Raw genomic sequence first — 24,613 nt, forward strand, 5'->3', positions numbered from 1 at the left:
GACAAAGGCAAAGGTTGTAGACAATACAAGTTGCAGTACTATAGTGGTCTTATTCTTAAAATAACTAGCATTAAAACGCTTTTAGGCTTTCATTATTAAAGATTGAAGACATACTTGACCTTACCTTCAAAATTTAATTTGCCAAGTATCTACGAGGCTTCAGACATATCCATAGCTAAAATATAATTATATCTATTCCTAAAGCTCTTTTCTAAGTGGAATCCCCACTTTAACTCGACCCAAAAAGATACGTACCCTAAAACGGGGTGAATAGATACAGAAACGGGAAATAAATGTTGGCAAAATGTCCTAACATCTATTCACCCCATTCCTGTATCTATTCACCCCAATTTAACGAAACTCACAGTTTGTAAAGCTAAATAAATTTAGTCTCATGTATGTCTCCATTCTAAATATCATTGGCCTAGTCTTCCGTCAAATACTTTAAAACTTACTGTTGTGAATATTTCTCGTCATCCATTCTATGGGCAATCCCACTATTGGGATTAAAAGCCCACTGTCCGATTTATTGCTAGTTTTAGAGATAGGTGAATAGTCAAAAGTCGAATTTTACATAGCTTGACATTAAAGGATAAAAGTGGCATTATTTAGGAAGTATGTTAGCTTAAAATATTATTTAATTAATAAATTAAAGATTTGAGAATCTATTGGCACTTGTAAGGAAAAATATCTGCTTTTTGGAGAGGGGATAATCATCCAATGGCTTCTCCCGCTTTGGGTGAGTTGGACCGTCAGACTTTTACTGACTAAAAACCACCCCATTCCCCGTTAAACCGGTTAGGTAGTCCGCAGCTCTGGAAAAAGATCTGCTTAGGTGTTCATTTTACTCAAGTGAGTAATATTTTCCGTGAATGAGTTCAATTTCAAAATCAAAATTGACAAAACAACAAATAAAATGTTAACATACAAGTAAAAATAAAACCACAAAATTCATTTCTATGTCACTTTTATCTCAATAAAAAAAAATCCTTCCTTAATTTGCCAAAAGCACATATCATAAAACGAAATACTCGAGTATTTTGTCACAAAACTTCCATACACACAAATATTATTAACATATTATTAAAACAAATGTATTCTTTATAAAATCGTTAAGAGTATTTTTAAAGAGAAACATAAAATATTACGAATCGATTTCTATTTAAGAGATTATTTTTTATTTAGCGCCTTGAAACTGGTATTTTGCGCTAAGTTGCGCTAAGTGCGCTTCGTTGCGCAAACTTGCGCTTATAGTTCTAAGGCAATATAATCGATTTAATGATAAGAGTTAATTGCAAAAAGCTAGATAGCTTAGTACAGCCGCATAATAATTGTAAAATTAGCATATGAGGCAAAATAAATATACTGCTGCACTCAGAGATATTTAATGATTACTTAAACTATTCCTTAGTAACGATTTTGTATCGAAAACAATTGCTAAGGACTGGGTTAAGTAACCATTAAATGACTGAGTATGGCTGATAGTGTTTTAGGTAATCATATCACATTCTATCGAAACACCAACCACGATTCCTATTTTACGTATAGATTTTTATCTAGTGCATAAAATGAACACTAAAGTCTAGAAGGCTAGAAATCTGTCCTTTAAAATGTCAATTGATGACAAAATTTTGTATAATTTCTATTACAGTTACATAGTCATTGTTGAACATATTTTTTTAAGCTATTAGTTACCAAAAAACAAAATGTGATTTTTTTTTAATACTAAATTCTTTGAGTACAGAAAAAAATGTTTATAGTTTTTAGATCTTCTGTTCATTAGAAATGAAACTTTATTACTACACATTAAAGTTCATATTATAACATAATAAATGAAAACACCAGTATTTTAAAGTACAACGTTTATAATAAAAATAAGTAGCCTATTTATTTTTCAGTATTTTGTAAAAAAACACTTATGACAGTGCCTTCGTGAATAGTTTTGTCGGCAATGTAGATTAGATCGGATGAAGTACCACTTTGGTACTTTATAGTGACAGCACATTAATTAATTCACTGGGTGATTACACTTTTAGTGGCACTTTTGAAGTCCATTATACTAGGGACACAGATGGTTATTATTAATGAGGAAATTGATTAATATTTTGATTATGTTATAATTGTATGTCATACAATTTGTAATTTCCCGTACAAATGTCTCTAAATGAGTCAGTGAAGCGTAAAGTCTTTTAATCTTATTAACCGACTTTAGAAATTCTAATTTTAAAAACCTAAAATGTTGACCTTTGACCCCGAATAACCTTTGAAGCACTTATGGGATAAATGGGGACTATTAAATTTTTAATCTTTATAGTAAAATAAAAGTCTGTACCAAAATTCAGCTCCGTCGGAATTTTTGTTATTTCAATACCGTTTTCAGGTCTAAATTGACCGGACTAAAAGTAAAAAAAAAAATTTCACGCTTCACTAGCGCCAACGGATTAGCTCAAAAACAAAAATAAATAATTATTTTCTAACACTCTTTTTACTAAATTAATTATTATATTTTCGGCTTACTCACGTAAATGTTTGACGAGGAACTCGACTAGTTTCAAGCCATGCTAGAGGCTCTTATTCAGGAGCAACATCCCGTGAGTAAGCCGAAAAACATAATAATTAATTAAGTATGTTTCATGAAAGTTATAATATTATAAACATTACTTTTACTATTGATTTGTATAATAATTGGTTTTTAATTGTATATTTTGTATTAAAGTTAAATCATTTGAATGAAAATGTTAAGTAAATAACATGATACTAAAAATCATGCCTTATTTGTTAAGCAATAAGATTGCTTTTTGTGGTCGCTTGTTATTGAATGTTGAGATTATTGTAAGATTGCTATTGTATTGTGATTTTTAATTATTAATAAAATAAATTATGCTCTAATACTCAAAGAATTAAAAAAAGTTCACAAAAAAGAGTGAAAGACATAGCAATTCAGTCACAATTGAGTATTTAAGCGTAAATAAGAGACAAGAATAATTTTATTAATATTTTTCATAGCTCATTCTATTTTAAGTTACTTTGGTATGACCAATTTGTTAATTATTATGTTATCGACTTACCCACGTAACTGTTTGACAAGGAACTCGACTAGTTTCAAGCCATGCTAGAGGCTCATATTCATGAGCAGCATTCCGCGACACACGACGCGGCGATTGTCGCAACAGTTACGTGAGTAAGCCGATAACATAATAATTAATTTACTATGTCTCACGAAAAGACCAATTTGTTATTAATTATTATATTTTTAACTAAACACTGACAAAAGAAAAAGACGATTTTTAATATTTTTTTACAATAAAATACAAAACGAATTGAATATTTTGTTGTTTTGTGACGAGAAAAGGATATATTTTGAAATTGTATCGTGTAGAGTATATATAATATATAATAAGTGTTGTGATGATTATTAGAGTTAATTATTAGGTATATTAACGCGCACTCCATATTATTAGCGCTAAGACACTGTTAGGCACGAACTTTTTGATGAACTTAATAATAGACCTTATAAAATGCTGTACGAATCGGTTAAAAATAGATCAAAAATCATAAAACTGCATGAAGATTGAATACTTGTATTTATTCCAATTTTTATTTTAGTCTTATAGATTATTTTAAAACATTAGACGTGTATTTATACAAATACTTTCGAAAATATATTGATTTGAAAAATCGCGTGACGTCACTTCTAGTTACCTTTTATGCGTAGAAATGACGTTTTTGCTCCCACTCCTAAACTTTGATTAGTTATATCCAAATAATATTATCCTTTTTGAAAAAAAATGTGTCTAATATTTTTTCGCACTTGTCACAAGTCGCACTCTCCAATAGGCCACGAACTCGCCTATTATTAAGTTCGTCAAAAGGTTCGTTATAAAGGCATTATTAGCACGGCATTGCAAGTGATTATGTGAATCTTCGCTAGCGGATACTTTGTGATATATTTATGCGTTACGTTGCGAATTGTTATTGTTTTCTCATTTTGTCTATCAATAAAATTAGTGTGAATAGTTTTTGTGTTTTATTTCTTATGTGTGTGCATTTGTAGTGCGTGAAACAATGGATTTATTTTTGTTAATAGGCTACAAAAGAGCACTTAAGGTACGCGTCCACTGATCCGCATCGTACGCACCGCACCATCAGCTATGCCTACATGCGATGCGTACGATGCGGGCCTGTGGACGCGTACCTTTACACGTCAAAATTATTCTAAAAAAATCTAGATGAGGTCGGCATTTCCTATCGAACTACTCTGAGAAGAAATGCCGAAACAAACTCAGAGGTCATTATCTCTTTTAAAGTCCAGACAATATTTGAATTTTAAAAAGTTTTGAGGAAAAGGCCACAGTAGTTTGAGCGGACCCGTTCTGATGGCAGTACGCGTGTGTCAGTTTACAATCAGCTTCATTTATTGATGTTGCTGACTGATCTGACGAACAATTTATGGTGAACGTCAACAGGCGAAGCTTGCCATTTTGACATACAAATATATTGTAGTTGGAAGTGCGGAGGACATATTTATATAGTTTAAAATTTATATTTATAGTATAGGCCGACAAATGACTAGATGGATCACCTGATCGTAAGCAATTACCGCCACTCATAGACACCTACAACACCAGAGTAGTTACAATTTCGTTGCTGGTCTTTTAGAGACATTAAGGATTTGAAGATGGTAATTTTGGAAGGGGAGGATTTCGACCTCTGGGGTGAAAAAAAAAGACGGTGTTTAAAGACTTCTTTAATTTAATATTAGGTACATGTCATAAATAAATACTTAAATAATCAAACTATGTTCCGTATCATAGGTACATCGAGAGAGTGTGCCCTTATAATGTTAGCGTAGTAATGCGCAGACGCACGCGGCGTGCGCGTGCGTGCCGGGTCTGTGAAGTTCACTTCGTAGAGACCGAACTTTACCCTGGAAAAGATGAATTGGTAATTTAATTGAAAGTACCCTTAACCGACGAACATGCATGATTTATGAAAAAAAAAAGAAAAATTGTAAGATTATGAAAGCAGATTTACGAAAAAAATATACAATGAATGCGACCGTCAGTAGAGGGCGCCCTAGACGGACATTATAGCGACCAGATTGGCGATATATTAAAGAAGGGCCAAATTAAAACTACCTTTAACCGACGAGCATGCATGAAAAGACTGATGGCTGTTGATGAAGCGAAAGAGGCATGTAAGATTCGTAGCAATTGGTGGTCCCTACCTCCATGTCTCTGCCTACCCCCATGAGAGACAGGCGTGAAGCTATGTATATTTGTATGTTAGTTGTTAGTATCTGTGTACATTTATTTATATTGGCAACACTGTTCTGATTTTTCTTAGTTGTATCAAATATGGCGTATACTTAGTAAAACTGATTTAACTGTAACTGTGTCCTTAAGTATTAATTAAAGAAGATTAACTATAAATGATGGTCTAAACTCAATTATTTTAACATAAAATGAAGTACCTATAACATCAACTTACCCGTATCCATCCATCCACTCGAAGTTGTCCATGAGAGTCCAGGCAGTGTACGCTGTCACATTGACACCGTCCTCTTTGATCGCTAGCAGAATCTAGAACAAGGAATTGAAATGTATAAGACTAAGTATAAGGGAGGTAGGGGAGGGATGGGCACTTTTTCACAATTTAATGCATAAAAAGTCAGATTTTGTAGATAATCTACATTTATTGCCACTTTCTATTGCTCCATACTTTTGGCTAGATATCTTATAAAGAACTTTCTTATAATATAATCAGTCTCCTAATTAGAAGGTAATTAAAAAATTAAGTCAAAAGTGCCCAAGGCTCCCTATGGTAGGGAGCATTGGGCACACCCGGTGGGAGGCTTGGCATGGCCTGTACCCAAACACTTAACATTTGTGGATCACACAAAGAACGTGCGGGAATCGAACCTACCAAAAGTTGCGCGGTAGCCAATTGCCCCGTCACCGCGCCGATCGTGCAGTCAACTTTAACTCTTCATCAGACGGGCCATAAAGTTAACAGAACTGTGCCCTTAGTACGAGTTTGCTTTACGTTGAACGAAAACAAAACGAGAGTGCGTTTGGCGTTCTGATTGGTTGGTTCATTCCTGTCAGCCAATCAAAAATATTTCTCGTTTCATTAAAGGGTACTTATTCATCAAAATACCTCTATACGCAATCCCTAAAGAAAGAATTCCTCAATCCCTACATATTTCCCTGTGGTGTAATTTTTAACTCAACATTTTTTTTAAATATGACACCCAGACCCGAAACAACAATATTGAAACTGACCTGTTCCAAATAGTCCCTGTAATACAGAACTCTCTCCTGGTCATCCAGTCCCCCTCTGGTCGCCAGCCCGTTCTCTGTGATCATAAACTCCAAGTCTCCGTACTGCTGCTTCAACCAGACCAGTTCCTTGCGCAGACCTTCTGGATTTACCTGTGGAATAGGTGATAAATCGTGTCTAGTTTATCATCGGGAGCACGTATTTGGGGATAGAATGACCATAATTTACTTTGTATACATTGTTCCACATTAGAATTTTCCCCAGCAATCTGCATAAGTTTAGAAGTGGGAGTAAGTATGTCATTTCTAAGCATTAAATGTACCTAGAAGCGACGTCACGTGATATTTCAAATCTTTATATCTTCGAATGTATTTGTTTCCGTAAGAAAATAAAAAATACATAAGCAATGTCACGCCTTTTATCCCCGAAGGGGTAGGCAGAGGTGCTCATTACGACACGTAATGCCGCTATACAATGTACACCCACTTTTTACCATTTGTGTTATAACTATCATGTAATAGGGGGTGGAACTATTGCCATATACTGGACACAATTCCAGACTCCATGCTACCATTCGACCAACGAGGCAATCGCAGCAATAAAATATACGTGTCTATATTTTAAAGTCATCTTGACTTGATTGAAGGGTAGGGTATTTAAAATTGTAATAAAGAGTACGCGATTTTTTTTTAAGACGTTGCCCCACATTACGCTTACAACGTCACAAGTACCTATTGATAATCGATCAATTAATATAAACACTTACAAAGAACCATGAAGAAGCAGCTTGCGTCCACTCCGGCTTCCTCTCAATGATGGCGTTCAGGTCGATGGCGTCACCTAGCGGCCACGTTGTGAACTGCTCACCCTCCTTCGCCGGCCGGATCAGACGACTGGTGTAGTGGTTCAACGCGAAATAGTCGTAGGTTCCTATTAAATTATTCATTTATTTTTAGCCGTAATCGTTCCATTGCAGGACAAAGGCTTCCCTACCCTCCTTCCACTCCTCTCTGTGCAGAGCTTTCTGCGGTCAATCCTTTTCGTAGGTGTCAAGTTTTTCCTGGCATCTCCTTTTGTTAAATTATATCACAAAATAATCTGCCATATTACATTGTTATCAAAATAAGATCGCCTTGCAGAGTTCTATTTCAATATCGGATGGAGGACAAGGGTTTGAAATTTTCTGATTTAGTTATTCTCAAACTAACTAACTAAAAATCACGGTTTACTCACGTAAATTAATGGCAAAAGCTCTACTAGTTCCGAGTCACAGAGGGACTCTTCTACATGAGCACCGTACGCAGACATAACGACGTCGCGCAGCCTACTTTATTTATGTGAGAAAACCGTGATTTTTAGTTAATTTAGTATGTCTCACAATAGTAGTTTTTATAAAAATTAATTCTCAAACTTAAAAAATATTATCTCTACCGTAATGAAGCAGGGATTGGGATGCCGTCTCCTCCTTTTGCGAAGCAGTCATGCTAGCTAAGGAGGAGGCGGGGCGGGTGAGGGAACAAACCTCCTCACGCCCCAGCCGTCGTGAGAGACACTCTGGGCATCGGGGATCGCGAGACGATCTCCGGCCACCGTAAGTGCGGGCCTGTGGACGGCGAGCAAGGGTAGCTCATCGCCCGAACAGAACCAGACCGTGCGTGCGGTACGTCGCGTTCCGCGCGCGCCTCAAAGAGCCATCAGACCACCACAGATGGGGCCCAGTAGGGCTGATACCTGATCCGGAGCTGCGGACTACCTAGCGGGTTTACCGGGGCTCCGGCTCGAAAAGCAGGAGAAGGAACGGGGTGGTTTTTAGTCAGTAAGAGTCTGACACTCCCTCTCGCCTCGCCCAAGGCGGGAGAAGTCATTGGATGATTTTCCCCCCTCAAAAAAAAAAAAAAACCGTAATGAAGCAACAGTCGCTATTAAAAAAAAAAAACTTCCTGATGTGAGGTAAGCACCAGTAAGTAAACCTAATTCACTTTCAATTAACAAATTACGAAACCCAATTTAGAAATTGAAGCTGTCACTCTTTATTCATCCATCGATAACCAAACAAATTGTTGACCCCCTTTAAAATCGAACAAGAGGGAATGTATCTTTACCTTTAACAAGCTCGATCTCCTCCGGAGTGAACGGAGGTAGCTGTGTCCTTGGGTATCCTCTCTTCAAACTGACTTCTTCTAGAACCTTCTCAATGGTCGGTGGCCATCCTCCCTCCTTCGAGTATATGGGGTGGGAGTATCTGCCTCCCTAGATAGGAAAGACAATACAAATTAACCCCTGATGTGCCTGAACGTAGCAGTAAAAACATCGCGAGGAAACCTGAACTGATAATATCAAATTATAGAAAGCTACAGCTCGCCGTGAGCAAGCGTTGTGGTTAATGCTTTAACATATCCATGTGAGAAGAGACTGTGCACAGTTAAGCCAGTTAATAGACCGTTGATGATGGAAATTAACATATTCGTGATCATAATAGTTGTAGACGTGGTTAGTGGAAGATTTTCCATAGGGAGATACTATACCTAACAGGCGGTGTATTGGGTGGCTCCGAGGCTGGTCCGGTGCCTCTCAAGAGGTGCAAATGGTGGCCACAGTGAGGTACAAATGTCACATTCCCTGGTATTTCCCAAAAGAGCTAGGCGCCTTTTGATAGTTTCCCCTCGTCACAAAATGGTGTGCTTAGGCTATCAATGTTTGCTTACCATCACACGCCTCTTAAGCTTTATAGTTAGTACACATGGTAGAGATATGATAGTAAGTATAAATAAAGACTTAAAACTCATGACTCACCATGTTCTGCCGAGCCAGTTCTGCAAGATCCTCGTGCTCTGGAGATGTAGGCTCATACCAAATTATTTGATTTGCTATTGACACTTTACCTACAAAGAAGAATATCACCATTAATTCTTTATGTCATTTTCACTGTCTCGTTGGTCGAGTGGTCGTAAGTGCGACTACTGGACAAGAGATCTCGGGTTCAAATATTACTGGTTTTTTTTCAGTATACGAACATTTCTCAGTAGTAGCACAGAGTCTGGAAGTGCCCAATATATGGCAATAGTCTCACAGTCTATTACAAGGGACTTATAACATAATTGTACAGTGGCATTACGTGCCGTAATATGTACTTCTGTCTACCCCTTCGGGCAGAAAAGGTTACCGGTTAAAGAAAATGAAATAAGAAAACAAAACAAACTCTCTTACCATGATATTTAGGTTTAAACTCCTTATCATACAGCCTCCAAGCCTTAGCATGGGCTAGCATCACATACTTATTGCACAAGTAAGCCCCAACTTCAGGGCTTTTGACGGCAGGAGCGAATGTTTCAGCGTTGTAAACGCCATCACAGACGATTAAGGGCTCATTGATGGTTACCCAAAACTTGACGCGGTCGCCGAAGTGAGTGAACGCCACCCTCGAAAAGCCTTCAAACCAGTCTACGATGAGGGGATTCGCCCAACCACCTGGAACATGAACATCTCTTAGGTTTAGGAGATCATTGATTGACTGCAGTATATGTACAGCAATTGATTTTTTCTGGTATAAGCCGGTTAACGAGCAGACGTATCGCCTGATGGTCGGTTAACAAGCAGCCGCCGTCACCCATGGACTCCTGATTCACCAGAAGCGTTACAAGTGCGCTTTTTGGAGGTTAGTATTTTTAAAGATTGTGTTGTGGGATTGGGGATTGGGAAGGGGGTAATTGGGCCTCAGGTAACCTCACTCACTCAACGAAACAAAACACAAGGCAAGCGTTGTTTTACGTCGGTTTTCTGTGAGGCCGTAGTATTCGAGTGTCCATGGACGACGGTGACGGCGTCAGCTTACCATCAGATGATCTGAATCTCATAGCATATCTGGTAATATGTCCAATAAAAGAGCATTATTGGTCTACTTAAGCCTAAAAATATTTTCTTACCAAGATCCTGAAGAGACTGCGGCAGATCCCAGTGGTATATCGTGACTAGAGGCTCGATCCCCTTCTCCAGGAGCCCATTGATCAGGTTGTTGTAGTACGCTATACCAGCCTCGTTGACGTGGTTGGGGAAACCAGACGGGAGTATACGCGGCCAAGATAGGGAGATCCTGAAAGGTGAAGAGAGTTTTTGAGAGACTGAACTTGAGTGACTATGAGCTTTCTTACACTTAGGTACTGCTAGTATTTTAAAAACTTCAATTAGGTACAGTACTCTCAACGGATCTTGGCAGGTCTGAACTACGTGCAGAAGGCTGCGCAATAAGTCTATTTTAGAATCAAATGGTGGCATAACGCGAGGTGCGGGGGCGGCGATCTAGGCTAGCGATTGACCATTTCTAAATACAATTGACCCTTTACACTTATTGCGCAGCCTTCCACGTAGTTCAGACCTGCCAAGATCCGTTGAGAGTACTGTACAGTCTGAAGGACTTGAAGGCGGTGTACAGGATTCTCCTTATATTTAGATCTTCTTGATATTTAACAATTAGAAAAAAAATGTTTTGTGATATGGTTTTATCACAAAATGCGACTACAACATTGACAGCACGGTTGGTGCGGTGGTTGGGCAACCGGTTGCCGTGCAACGTGTAACGGGTTCAATTCCCGCATGGAGCAACTCTGAGTATGATCTACAAATTGTTGTTTCGGGTCTGGGTGTCAAGTGTATAAGAACTTGTATGTTTGTAAACGCACACACGACACGGAAGAAAATCCTAGTGTGAGGTAATGTTTAAAAAAAACATTATTATAAAAACACTGTTCTTTAAAAATATCTCATGTTTTGCAGTTCAGAAATCAAAATTGAGGCCTTTTGGCTTACTAATCTACCTCTTGATGAGACCTACAATATGATGATGATTATTTATATTGATTATTTATATATATAAGTGTCACCAACATAAATATAGTAATATTGCACAATGAAACTAACAGTAATATAGAAAATACCAGCTAATCTGTATTTACAATTATGAGTAAACACAGCATAAACATTATATAAAAAATAAGTCGGGTTTTCCTTCCTTATGCTATAACTCCAGAACGCACGAAACGATTTCCACGGTTTTACATTCGTTGGAAAGGTCTCGGACTTTGTGAGGTTTATAGCAAATAAAATTTAGGAAAAATTCAAGAGAAAACTAAGATAACAGGAAAAATCATTGGTGGGGAAACTGAGTTCGCCGGGTGTGCTAGTAATAGACTGCACGCTTGGGTCGGGCAAAGTATTGTTGGATTTTTTCCGTTTTTCGAACATTTCTCAGTAGTAGTAGTAGTTGATATGATCAAAGAAAATTTAGGAAAAATTAAAGAGAAAACAAGGAATAATCATTGGTGGCGAAACGAAGTTCACCGGGTTTGCTAGTAATAAAATATAACAATGACACCCTCACCTATAAAAGTGCAATCCAAGTTCCTCTGCCATCTCAATGTCCCTCCTCCAGTTGTGATAGGAGTCGCAGGCGACGTCTCCATTGTTCAGGTCTACGATCCTGGTCGGATCGTCGTGCACGAAGCGATCCCATATACTCTCGCTTTTACCTTTAAAAGATAAATGTCCTCAAAACCATATCTACACTAGACATGCTACCCAAAAAAATATATAAATGTGCAAGTTTATTAGTTTGGGTATTTGTTTCGTTGGATGTTTGGCCGTCAATAACGCTGAAACTACTTCACGGATTTTGATGAACTTTGGTATATAAACAGAGTATGAACTGACTAGGGTGATAGGACTTCTTACCTCACAGGAACGCGGGCAAAACCGCTGGCAGAAGCTAGTATTTTATATTTCAAAGTAGGTAGTAACCTAAGCTTTTCTGAATTGTTAATATGGGATGACTGGTGTTAATTGTCTCAGATGTCATTTGGACCGATGTCTTTTCTTTTGATTCCTTTTGGTATTCATAACCTATTGTAAGTTTTCGGCAACTCTGTGTCGGATATTGTGACAAGCAAACCAACCCCAGACTCCCTTAGTAGGTATATTTTTAAACTAAGTACCTACGTACTTCCTACCTACGACCTATTAAAAATGACCAAAGCCAAAGTAACTAATCGAAAATTGACAGTACAGAATCACATACCATCTTCATTCCATCCTCCCTCGACCTGATAGGAAGCAGTGGCTGCCCCGAACTTGAATCCAGGTGGAAAAGTGAGGTCAATGGACCACACCGCGGATAGGGCGGCGCTGGAAGTATAATTAATAATGATATTATTAATATGAGTAAAATATTACAGTGTATTATAATGTTTTAAGTGTGAGAGAGCCATGCTTCAGCACGAATGGGCCAACCAGAGTAATACCACAGCTTCACAGAAAACCGACGTTAAACAACGATTACCTTGTGTTGCGTTGTGTAAGTGAGGTTACCAGAGGCTCAATTACCACTCCTTCTCAATCCCCGATTCCCCAACAACCCTTAATTCCTAACCCCGAAAAGCCGACAACGCACTTGTAACGCCTCTGGTGTTTCCTTTGTCCATGGGCGGCGACGATTGCTAATTTATTTGCATCAGATGATCCGCTTCACTGTTGTCAGATATGTGACAATGTAAATAAGGAAAAAGATTACTTCTAATGAATGTACTATCTTCATAATGCGTTCTGAGACGCATTTCTTATTATCTATTTACTTAAAGATTACTTTGTTGTGACAATGTGGGTGCCGTATAAATACTCAATGGAAGATTTGATTTCACTCATTATAATTAATAATAAAAATTTTATGCACTTAGGTGATGTAAGTAGTCCCTAGGGATGTGCCGTAACAGGCGTTGCACCATAGGGGCTCCGGAGCAGGTCTAGTTAGAGGTCTCGGTGCCCCTTATCGGTGCTGAAGGTGGCCACCGGGGTGGTTTTAGTGAGGTAAAAATCCCACACTCCCTAGTCTTTTATCCCCAAAAAGCTAGGCGCATTTGGAAGGTTTCCCCCCGTCATCAAAAAAAAAAAGGTGATGCAAGTAGTACTCGTGTATTATAGATAGCTATGTACTCAGTAGCTACTAAATCCCAGTGGGTTACCGGGACTCCGGCTCGAAAAGCAGGTGTAGGAACGGGGTGGTTTTTAGTCAGAGTTCAGGTTTTTAGTCAGAAAGAGTCTGACATTCCCTCTCGTCTCGCCCAAGGCAAAAGACTTTCTGTGATTTTCCCTCCTTGAAAAAATACGGTACTAAATGAGCTATATTTTGGCATTTGAATGTTTTTATTAATGAGGTTACTGGAGGAATCACCCAATCCTCCCCAATTCCTAAACCTAAAAAGTGAACTCCTTTGAAATTGGGAGTGTCCATAGGTAGCGCTGATACTGTTTTAATAATTACTTGCGGATGGTGTACGTTTGCTTTTTAAGAAATTTTCAATGGTCCCTGTCTTTGTACTGAAACTACTGAATCAATCTTTATTTTCTTACGAATTGAATAGAAATGAATTCATTTATTTTGCAAATGGGCTACAAAAGAGGACTTTTCGCGTCAAAATTATTGTTAAAAAAATCTAGATGAGATCTATCAAGATCTTTAGGGAATAAACATAGCAAGTAACATAATATGTCATATCGTCGACATCAAGAAACATAATATTTATATCGAAAATATATACCTGATACATTGATCTATTGATATAATCTGAAACTGTCAAAATAAAATCAACAGATAAAGTAAATAAACAAGTGAAAACTAGTGATAGTGATAATTGATAAAGTTCAAGAGGTTTACTGACGACAGTTACCAAATAATCTGTGAGGTGATGTACTTAGAAAGCAAGTTGTGTTACATAGTAACATATCATGTAACATATATTTTGTGTATTTTGTGTGGTGCATCGTGTCCGGTGCTAAATAAACATTTTTTCTTTCTTTATTTCTATATCATCACGCTTGTATGTTGCCTGAAGGGTAAGCAGGTGTAATTGTCACCGGAAAATAACAAGAACCGCAATTTTACAAATTTCCTAGAAAAATTATAAAGTGTAGGATTCTAAACGAAAAATGTCATCAATCCCTTAGGACAGCCATCAACATCTCTAGGGAGACGTATGTCTCTCATAAGCCTCGCTGTGCAACTTGCACGGCAGCACGTGACCACTACCCTCTTCCATGAGGTTGTTGAATGGGCACCTAGAGGCTCCGCTCTACGCACTCGCGGCCCCAAAGGTCCGTCTGCCGTTGACACAGGCGGGATTAGGCGTCAAGGCGGCTGCCTCTTCGACGCCTTCTATGAGCAAAATCGGCTCTCTCACGATCCCGCTCAGCAGCCTCCTTTTCGGACATTCCATTCTCACAAAAGAAGGCCACTTCTCGTGAAACAGCTCCTAAATACCATCCTTTTTTTGACCCCAATATGAAAAATTCTAATGGTGACTCTAACAAACTTCTCTATATATAAAAATACACAAGATTTTCGGCTGTGTACTATCTAATAACTCTATAATGTATACTCGACATAGTACATGTGTCAAAGTATTTTTAACTTCGTCACGTTTTCTTCGGTGGCCCATTTGATAAATTTGTGTTTGTTTACTGACAGGTCCACTCGAATTGAGACCCCCTACGTAAATATTATGATAACGATAAGAATAGTTATTCCACTATCTTTTGCCAATGAGTTCACCCGCACTAACCGGAAAAAAAGTAAATTCCAGGTTATAATCTGTGATCCGGACCTGCGTAATACCTAGTGGGTTTACCGGGGCTCCGGCTCGAAAAGCAGGAGTAGGAACGGGGTGGTTTTTAGTCATTAAGTGTCTGACACTCCCTCTCACCTCGCCCAAGGCGGGAGATGTCATTGGATGATTTTCACCTATTAAAAAAAACTACAATCTATTTACAGCTTTTTTAAGGGCTATCTTTTGTTTCGTAAAAAAATTTAAAAATAAGACATAGAAAAATATAATTTTTAAATACACGTTTTTACGCGTGTTTAAAAAAACGTGTATTTAAAAAATAATTAAATATAAAATAGGTATTATTTTTTTATTTATAAAGCTGCAAGCTACCTCTATTTCTGAACTAAATAATTAAGGACAAATACCATCCAATGCAGTCAATAATCATCAAATGTCAAAACTATACAACCCCAATCGTAGCGGTTAAAATAGCATTCAGAGTACGGAACGAAAGCCAAAATTAATACTACTATTGCGGTAAACAGTTACGGATGCAATAGGCACTATGTTGTTGCAACTCAAGAGTACGAAATTTGACAAAATTAATGTCAATTGATCGGAATTGAATTTAAGAGCCCGGTCGGTCGATGACACACAAAATACCAACCACAATATTTATTTATTATCAAACTTGTTCCTTACCTGAAGACGACTGCCACTGACCAAATCATGATGGGACTGATTCAAATACGCTATACCACACTCTCTATATACTACATTTTCACTTATCACAACATAACAATATATTATGATACTGATATAAACTATATCACACACTAGCGACCCGCCCTAGCTTCGCATGGGTGCAATTGTGATATATTATGCATGTATTATACATATAAACCTTCCTCTTGAATCACTCTATCTAATAAAAAAATCTCATCAAAATCCGTCGCGTAGTTTTAAAGATTTAAGTACACAAAGGAATATTAGGGACAGAGAAAGCGACTTTGCTTTATATTATATAGTGTATATCAATAATATAACCTTCAGACACTAAGAATTTACTATTGTGATTTAATTTTTATTACTGTGATTTAAAATTTAGAAATCACAGTTTCTTTTAAACTCCCAAACTCACAGTTTCACAAGTTAAGTCCAAACAATTTTAAAATTACGCGAATAAACAACAAGTTGATTCTGTAGTGGTCTTTTGAGGAAAGAACCACGCTAGGCAGAGTGGACCCGTTTTGACTGCGGACTCGCGTGATTCGGTTCAATTTATATTGAATTCAAATTTTATTTAGTCAACAATACCTAAATAAAATGAAGTATAGTCGGTTGGTTGAGATAAAATAAAGATGACTCAGTTAAAATTGTATTATTTTACCTTATAAATGTACCTAATACTTTTTCAATTTCTACGAATTATACTTAGGTCAGCTATTGATTTAATTTTAATTCATTATGAATACCTATGCTTAAGCTTATTAATTATTATGTTTTTCGACTTACTCACGTAATTATTTGACGAGGAATTCGACTAGTTTAGAGTAGCAGCGAGACTGTCGCCATGTAGTGGGTCGCGGAATACTGCTCACGAATATGAGTCTCTAACATGATTAATTTCGTATGTCTCACGAAAGTTATAAATATAAAATTAAGCTTATTTCCCTCACTAATTTAAGAAAGGTTTTTTTGGTTTTTCGAATATTTCTCAATAGTAGCACGGAGTCTGGAAATGTGCCCGGTATAAAGCAATAAGCTCACCTATTACCTGGGACTTATAACACAAATGGTGAAAAGTAGGTGTACATTGTATAGCGACATTACGTGCCGTAATGTGCACCTCTACCTACCCCTTTAGGAATAAAAGGCGTGACGTTGCATGCAATTATTGGTTACCATCAGGTGATCCGTCTGCTCATTTAAGATGATTGAACATAAAACACAGTTTTCTTTTAATATTTAATTTATTTTTATTTATAAATACATTGCCCCACACTAGGATTTTCTCCTGTGTCGTGGGTGCGTTTACAAACATACAAGTTCACATACACATCACACCCAAACCCGAAACAACAATTTGTAGTTCACACAAAGAGTTGCTCCGTGCGGGAATCGAACCCGCTACACCGTGCAGTCAATTTATTTATTTATACAATGCTACAGGACTCTATTCTTGATGATATCCGCGTAATAGCGCGCAGATTTACGCGGCGTGCGCGTGCGCTCAGGGTCTGTGAAGTCCACTTGGTATATACCGAACTTTGTCCTGTAAATTAATAACAAAAATTTCTATATCTAGTTATCTATCTATATACAATGCATAATATGATTATGCAATACATCATTTGAAGTTAAAAATATTTCCATTTCGTTGTTGATTGGTATCGTGCGCATACGCATCGTAGACAGTAATCTTTTGCAGAAGGCACCAAAACACGTGCACTGTGCACACTGGTCATAATAGCTGATACCTTCGCATTTATAATATTAGTAATAAATAATTATTATACCATTATTACCATATTATGGTCAAAGAAACACAAATATAAAAACATTACGCTAAAAATCACGGTTTACTCACGTACCTACTTTAATGGAGAAAAGCTCAACTAGTTTCGAGTCATGAGCAGCGTGCGCAGACGCGGTGACGTCGTATAAACTACTGAACGTCGCGACAAAAAGACGATTAATGTACATGAGTAAACCGTCATTTTTAGTTAGCTATTATATTTAGGAATAAGCCAATTAATACTCACGAATATCCACTGGTCCACTCGAAGTTGTCCATCAGAGACCAGTACGTGTATGCAGTCACATTGATACCCTCTTCGATGGCCAAGAGAACCTGGAACAAAAATAATCATAAGGAGACAAATACTGAGTGATTTTCAAAAAACCCAAGTAACTCGGAACAAAATTTTATCTGTCCCAGGTTTCGAACCCGGGTACTTTTGGTCGGTATTCACACTTATAACTGCTCGACCATCGAGGCACTAGGAACTAGCTAGGAATAAATAGTATTTTTTATTGTCAATTTAAATACAAATACACAGTTCAATTTTACTGATCGACTATCGAGGCAGTCCTTTCTAGCTAGGAATAAAATCAATTTTAAAGTAATCTCCCCCATGGCCCCCATGCCAATTCACTAACATCAAAAAATAAATTTATTGAGAAAAGATCTACGAGTTTCGAGTGACTCGAAAGTAGTAGAGCTTTTCTCAATGAATGTAATGCGAGCAAAACCGTGATTTTTAGTTAATTTAGTATATCGCACGATAGTTATTATAAAAGAAAAAACTGCAATAAGTTCTTTTTTTATTTCATGAATATGAGTCTCTAGCATGGCTTGAAACTGCGAGGACCGCCCGGAGGACACGGTAGAACATACGGTGGCGGTGTGCCCTGCGTGGGCTGAGCACCGCCAAGTCCTCAGGGATGTGGTCGGCGACGGCGACCTCTCGCGCCCGGCACTGGTGCAGGCCATGGTGCGGAGCGAGAGGGACTGGGATGCTGTCTCCTCCTTCTGCGAAGCAGTCATGCTAGCTAAGGAGGAGGCGGGGCGCGTGAGAGAACAAACCTCCTCACGCCCCAGCCGTCGCGAGATACACTCCGGGCGTCGAGTATTTTTCAAAGTTATAACAAAATAATTTTATTACCTCACTCAAATACGATCTGATGTAATCGACCCTCGCGTCATCATCTATCATGAGTCCTGCAGTGGAGTACCCATTCTCCGTGATCATGATCTCGACGTCTCCGTACTGTTTCCTCACCCACTCCATCTGTTCTCTAATACCTTGGGGATAGTTCTGCAAGTAAGTAAGAAGAAATGCTATGAAAATATCTAGAAAGAACTATCTCAAAGAAACATAAACATCCACCCACATATACTTCAATTCATCCGTGATCATGGCGCTTGCAACAGTGCCGAAATATCGGAATCTCATAAAAACTAATAAACATGTTGAATATCCCGGTTTAAGTTCTAATGATATCTCAAAGAAAATTTATCGAAGAAATGATTTTTTTACAACTATAAATAGAAGAAACTATAATTAGGTTGCTTTTCCATCAGAGATGGGCTATGCTAAGTTGCTGTGGATGCGTTTGGCTTCCACCAGTCATAGCTGGTGGCTCTGGTGGAAACGGACTCAGCTAAGCTATGTTTTTTTTATGGAAAGATGCGTGCTATGGATGAGTGCCTTAGATGGCTGCCCTATTATCGATGCATCGCATATTCATGCTGCGCATCTTCTTCGCACAGCTACAAAGCTTAGTATCAGTGGAAATGATCACATAGTTTCGCAATTTAGCTATTACATCTTCGTAGCATAACTATACATATAAGTGCCCACTGCTAACCAACGCCTCTTCTCACATGGAGTAGGTTTGAGCATTAATCACCACGCTTGATCAAAAAAGTCAACTCATGCATGAGAAGCAGGCGTCTTAAACCTCCGGGCGAACACGACAGTCAAGTGAAGTAGAAATGTCAACATACCAACATAAAACCGGCTTCTCCATGTTTCCAACTCGGGTCTCCGACTAGGGTAGCATTAAACTCGTAGATAGACTCAAAAAGCGCTGCTGATTGTTCCTCTCCTGGTTTTGTGTAACGCACCTTTCTCGAGGTGTAGTGGTTCATGCCGAAGAAATCATAGGATCCTGAAAATAATTTTGAACATAAGTGTGGGAGAGCCATACTTGTAACGCCACTGGTGTTTCAAGGGTCCATGGGCGACAAAGGCTGCTTACCATCAGGTGATTAATCTGTCCGTTTACGGGCGTATTCCTTAAAAAAATAAGCATTACAACATCAGCAACAGCCGTCACCTGAGCTGATTGTAAACTGACAAATGCGTACTGCCATCTGAACAGGTCCGCTCATACTGTTGTGGTTGATTACTACAGAATCAACTTGCACGGTTATCTCACATTATTCTTTCTTTTTGATTTATCTGGACTTTAAAAGAGACTATGATCTCTGAGTTTGTTTCGGCATTTCTTCTCAGAATTGATCTTCGATTGATAAACTATGGAACTACATTGTAAAATTCTTTGACTCTTAAGAAAACATACTATTCAAATCGCAGTACTCACTATAATTTTCTGTTAAAGGAAATCTTAAAGGATCCGGATCTAAACAATATTTAAAGATTTTGAAGGGAATAGTCCAACCACTAAATTACCTCTAATTAAGTTGATTTCATCTTCTGTAAAAGGTGGTAGCCTGGACACATTGAAGCCTTGTTCCAAGCTGACCTTCGCGACCTGCTCCTCAACCACTTTGGGCCATCCTCCCTCTTTGGAGAATATAGCGTGAGTGTAGCGACCGGTCTGAGGGAAAGCATCGAGTTAATCATATGATAATATTATTTTATTATTGGGAAGTAAATTAATAATTTTTGATGGTATAGATTTTAACTGATTATTGATATTTTTGGCAAGACTCAATAATACCACGGACTCTGAATCTGATAAGGCCAGATGTAAGTCAATAAATAAGTACATTGCAAATGTGCAACTCTGCCAACTCCTTTGGGGATTAAAGAGGGGTTTTATAAGGGGAAAATTCATCCAAAGACTTCTCCCGCCTTGGGATCTAAGAGGCAAGAGAGAGTCTCAGACTTTTCCTGACTAAAAACCACCCTGTTCCTACTCCTGCTTTTCGAACCGGAGCCTAATTAAAGAGGGACGACGGTATGTTATGTTACTTACAAAGTACTGTCTCGCTATTTCTGCTAAGTCTTCTAGATCTTCAGTCAAAGGCATCACCCACAGTAAATGGTTTGCAATTGATATTTTTCCTGCAAAAATAATAAGTCTCTACTTATTATACTTATTTTTTTTAAGGGACAAGCCCGCCACACCCTCCCATACCGCTGCAACTCCCGTAAGCCAGGATCTACAGTAGATACAAACATGAAAACACCGGAACACTGAAGTCCGGCGCGTCCCAGGGAAATGAATGACTGTCTTGGATCCCGTAACGAAACAAATCAGAAGATGTTATTAGAGGAGAAGAAAAAGATTATACTTGTTTATTCCTGATTTCTGTAGCCTGTAGCTACAAATTCCTGTAAAATCATTATTTGATCTGGACAATCCATTTGTGCAAATGGAAGAGAAAATCTCCCGATAAGTGTTACCGATTGTTTATGTTGATAGTTAATTGGGAAGGAGTCCCAATCTACCCAATTCCCGATTCCCCAACAACCCTTAAATTCCTAACCCCGAAGAGGCCGGCAACGCACTTGTACCGCCTCTGGTGTTTCAGATGTCCATGGGCAGCGGCGATTGCTTACCATCAGGTGATTCGTCAGCTCGTTTACCGGCTTATACCATAAAAAGCTTCCTTTGTATTTTTATTCTTTTGTTTAAGTAACAACAACCAATACAATGTTATTGTAACTTTCATGAGACTGCTAAATTAATTTTTATTTATACACGACACACGACGCGGCGATTGTGGCGCCGCGTCGTGTGTCGTGGAATGCTGCTCATGAATATGAGCCTCTAGCATGGCTTAAAACTAGTCGAGTTCCTCGTCAAACAATTACGTGAGTAAGCTGATAACATAATAATTAACAACCACTACTTACCAACATTACCGTACAACTTGCGAAACTCCTGATCATAAACCCTGTAGGCCTTCGCGTGGGCCAATAGGATGTTCTTATTACAGAGATAGGGGCCCACGTAGTAATCTATTGGTGGCTTCAGGATATTCGGCCCGTAGTACGAGTCGCACTCCATGATAGGCTCATTGATGGTCAGCCAGGTCTTCACACGGTCTCCGAAGAAACGGAACACTACCCTCGCGTAGGCAGCGAACCAATCTGAGATAGCTGGATTGGCCCAGCCTCCTGGAATTTTGGAATACTTCATTATTATCAACTATCCGTGCCTCACCACTGGAGTATGAGATTCCTCTATGTAAGAGGTGATTAAAAACAATTTGCACGAAAAGCGCAGCAAGAATATCCCCCTAAAGAGAACATGACTCCACACACATGTAGAGGTTAAGCGCTGGTGGTATCTCATAACCTACCTTAACAAATTGATTCCTATGCTTCCTTCGTATCCTATAATTTTTCAAATGGAACCAGCGCTTCTCGAGATAGGCACATTAAAACAAGCAAAGTATTCAAGTTTATAAAATGTAGTAATGATAGAAATTAATCAGCACTTCGGCCCAAAAAGTAAGACTAGGAACGGGGTGGTTTTTAGTCAGTAAGAGTCTGACACTCCCTCTAGCCTCGCCCAATTCGAGAGAAGTCATTAGATGATTTTCCTCCCTTAAAAAAAGGTACTGTATATGTAAACTTACCTAAATCTTCTAGCATTTGGGGCATTTCCCAGTGGTACAGAGTGACGATGGGCTCGATGCCCTTCGCCAGTAGACCGTTGATCAGGTTGTTGTAGTAGTTCACGCCATCCACGCTGATGTTGTTCGCTAGACCCGTCGGCAGGATACGAGGCCAGGAGATGGAGAACCTGGCATAGGATCACAAAAGTGCATTTATCGAGAAAAGTTTAACATTGTTACTTGTGATTCAGAACTGCACTGCTTTGAGTGGTCTCAAATGACTCGTATTCTATTTTCTTTAACACTATAGGTTTACAGGTTTAACTCCTATTACATATGGGATATAACACAAGTGGTGAAAATTAGGCGTTCCATTGGATATGTTTGTAAATCTTCTTGCTGTCTTCTTCTTCGTGGATTAAAAGGATATGTTATGACTAACTACACTCGCGCGGTTTCACCTGCTCTGCTCGACTCCTATTAATCGTAGCGTGATGTTATATACCCTATAAACTTCCTCGATAAACGCACTATCGAACACCAAAAGAATTATTCAAATCGGACCAGTAGTTACAGAGATTAGCGCATTCAAACTAATAAACAAACTCTTCAGCTTAATATATTTGTACAGATTGTATCTACAGACCTGTAAAAATCCATCCCTGTTTCCGCAATAATGTCAATATCCTTCTGCCAGTAGTCGTAGGACATGCAGGCGGTGTCTCCAGTGTCACCATTCTTAAACAGGTCAGGGTACCTGTGAGTCAGGCGGTCCCATTTGCACTCTCCTTTGTCTGGAAACCGAAAAGAGTCAAAAAATAGTTGTTATGTAATGGGAGGTAAGCGGATCACCTGATGGTAAGCGATCAGCGCCGCTTGTAGACGCAACGCCAGTGAAGCGAAGCGAAAGTGAAAGTGCCTTTAAAGAAGAATAGGTACGCTCTTTTCCTGAAAGTTTGGAGGTCGTATCGGTTCGGAAATACCACCGACGACAGCTCATTCCACAGTTTTGCTGTGCAAGCTAGAAAGTTTTCAAGGAAAGGTTTTCCTTAAGGAGAAAATTACTAAGAGTCACATCTCAATAAAGCTAAATCAATGTCTGCTCGGTTGGCATGTGGCACGGCAGCTAGACAACCAGCTGCCGTGAAATACTTCACAGCTTCATTTCCCACACGTAACAACTCTGTATGATCTACAGATTTTTTACTTTCCATAACTGGAGAAAAATGAGAACTATTTGTGGAATAAATGGCGTATATTATTAGAACTTGAGACGGGATATTTACCTACCATGTTTATTTATTTCGATCAGCTTCTGATATTTCGGCACTGTTGCAAGCGCCATGATTTACTTATTATTCTGGCCATGATCACGGATAAACTAAACATGAACTACGAAATATCGGAAATTCTAATAATAGTGTTAGTGACCATGTCAGTTTAATAACGTAAATGACGTGGCGTACCTATATTCTTCTATGTTATATTAAAAACCACTATCATAAAACTAAATACATAGCACCATAAGAAGGTACTATTAAATTCCACTCACCGCTAACATTCCAGGCTCCTTCGATCTGGTATGCCGCTGATGCAGCCCCGAATTTGAAGCAGGACGGGAAGGACATCTTCTGGTGACATAATGAACTATTGGCCGCAAGTGCTGCGGAGCAGGAGATCCTGGGTTCAGAAGAGAAACAATTAATTTGACTATAATCGAATCCACGTTCCTAATCCGTACAGCCAGGTAATGGAACAATCTGCCGGTTTCTATTTTTCCTGAGAAATACAACCCGGATCTTTTCAAGGTCAGAGTAAATAGGTACTTTCTAAGTCTGTGTGCTCCATCCTCGGCCACATCTTCGCTTTGCCGTCCTGGCAGTAAACGGTTTGGTGGCCAAACGCAGACTTACAAACGTTAAAAAAAATTAATGAAAAAAAATGAGGGCATGAAATCAGACCGCCCGCAGATGGGGCCCAGTAGGACTGATGCCCGACCCGGAGCAATTATTCACGTTTTTTTTACTTTTACTCACCAAAGGAAAAGTGCTGTGACCCACAACATTTTGTCTATCACTGTGCACTCAAGACACCTATGTCATACATATATGTCTCGTTATATAGCTACTACATAGCCAGCCCGGTAGATAGTTGTTTACAATTCGATAAATCGGTTTTTCTTTAAAATGTCTAGCAACCTTTTTCAATGCTATGTAGCTATTTTAGAAACTGTCTCAATGGTCAACTGGTGGCAACTATGGTCTCAAGTTCGATTTTGGATAAGGTAGAGTGTTTATAGAGTTTTTTAATACTACTTACTAGGCTTACCTCTTATTATATGAGACTCATAAAAGTTTGAGAAGACAACCCCTGTAAGCCAGGATCTACAGTAGATACAACCATGAAAACACCGAAACATTGA

The 24,613-nt window shown here is 38.5% G+C and overlaps 1 protein-coding gene across 1 annotated transcript; it reads right to left on the reverse strand.

The window, feature by feature from the left end:
- Positions 1–4,730: 4,730 nt before the first annotated feature.
- LOC118277675 (lactase/phlorizin hydrolase) lies at positions 4,731–24,269 on the reverse strand. The gene is made up of 21 exons (XM_050696198.1): positions 24,228–24,269; positions 23,744–23,871; positions 22,838–22,985; positions 22,213–22,379; positions 21,485–21,748; positions 20,601–20,689; positions 20,072–20,219; positions 19,384–19,547; positions 18,539–18,691; positions 17,636–17,724; positions 17,041–17,145; positions 12,350–12,456; positions 11,657–11,804; positions 10,206–10,372; positions 9,490–9,750; positions 9,076–9,164; positions 8,385–8,532; positions 7,049–7,212; positions 6,285–6,434; positions 5,491–5,582; positions 4,731–4,927 (listed from the first exon to the last, which is right to left on the reverse strand). The coding sequence occupies exons 1-21, from the start codon at positions 24,254–24,256 to the stop codon at positions 4,792–4,794; spliced, it is 2,946 nt and encodes a 981-aa protein (XP_050552155.1). The 5' UTR covers positions 24,257–24,269; the 3' UTR covers positions 4,731–4,791.
- Positions 24,270–24,613: the final 344 nt, after the last annotated feature.

This window comes from Spodoptera frugiperda, chromosome 10, assembly GCF_023101765.2.
Source record: "Spodoptera frugiperda isolate SF20-4 chromosome 10, AGI-APGP_CSIRO_Sfru_2.0, whole genome shotgun sequence".
NCBI lineage: Eukaryota > Metazoa > Arthropoda > Insecta > Lepidoptera > Noctuidae > Spodoptera > Spodoptera frugiperda.

Bases quoted from the DNA above. Each gene is read 5' to 3' on its own strand.
- LOC118277675 (XM_050696198.1), bottom strand. From the start codon at position 24,256: ATGTTGTGGGTCACAGCACTTTTCCTTTG. The intron at 17,146-17,635 runs GTGAGTATTAAT...ATTAATTTACAG, and splicing joins GAGTGGACCAGTGGATATTC to GACAAAGTTCGGTATATACC. The intron at 8,533-9,075 runs GTGAGTCATGAG...TTTCCTATCTAG, and splicing joins AACTGGCTCGGCAGAACATG to GGAGGCAGATACTCCCACCC.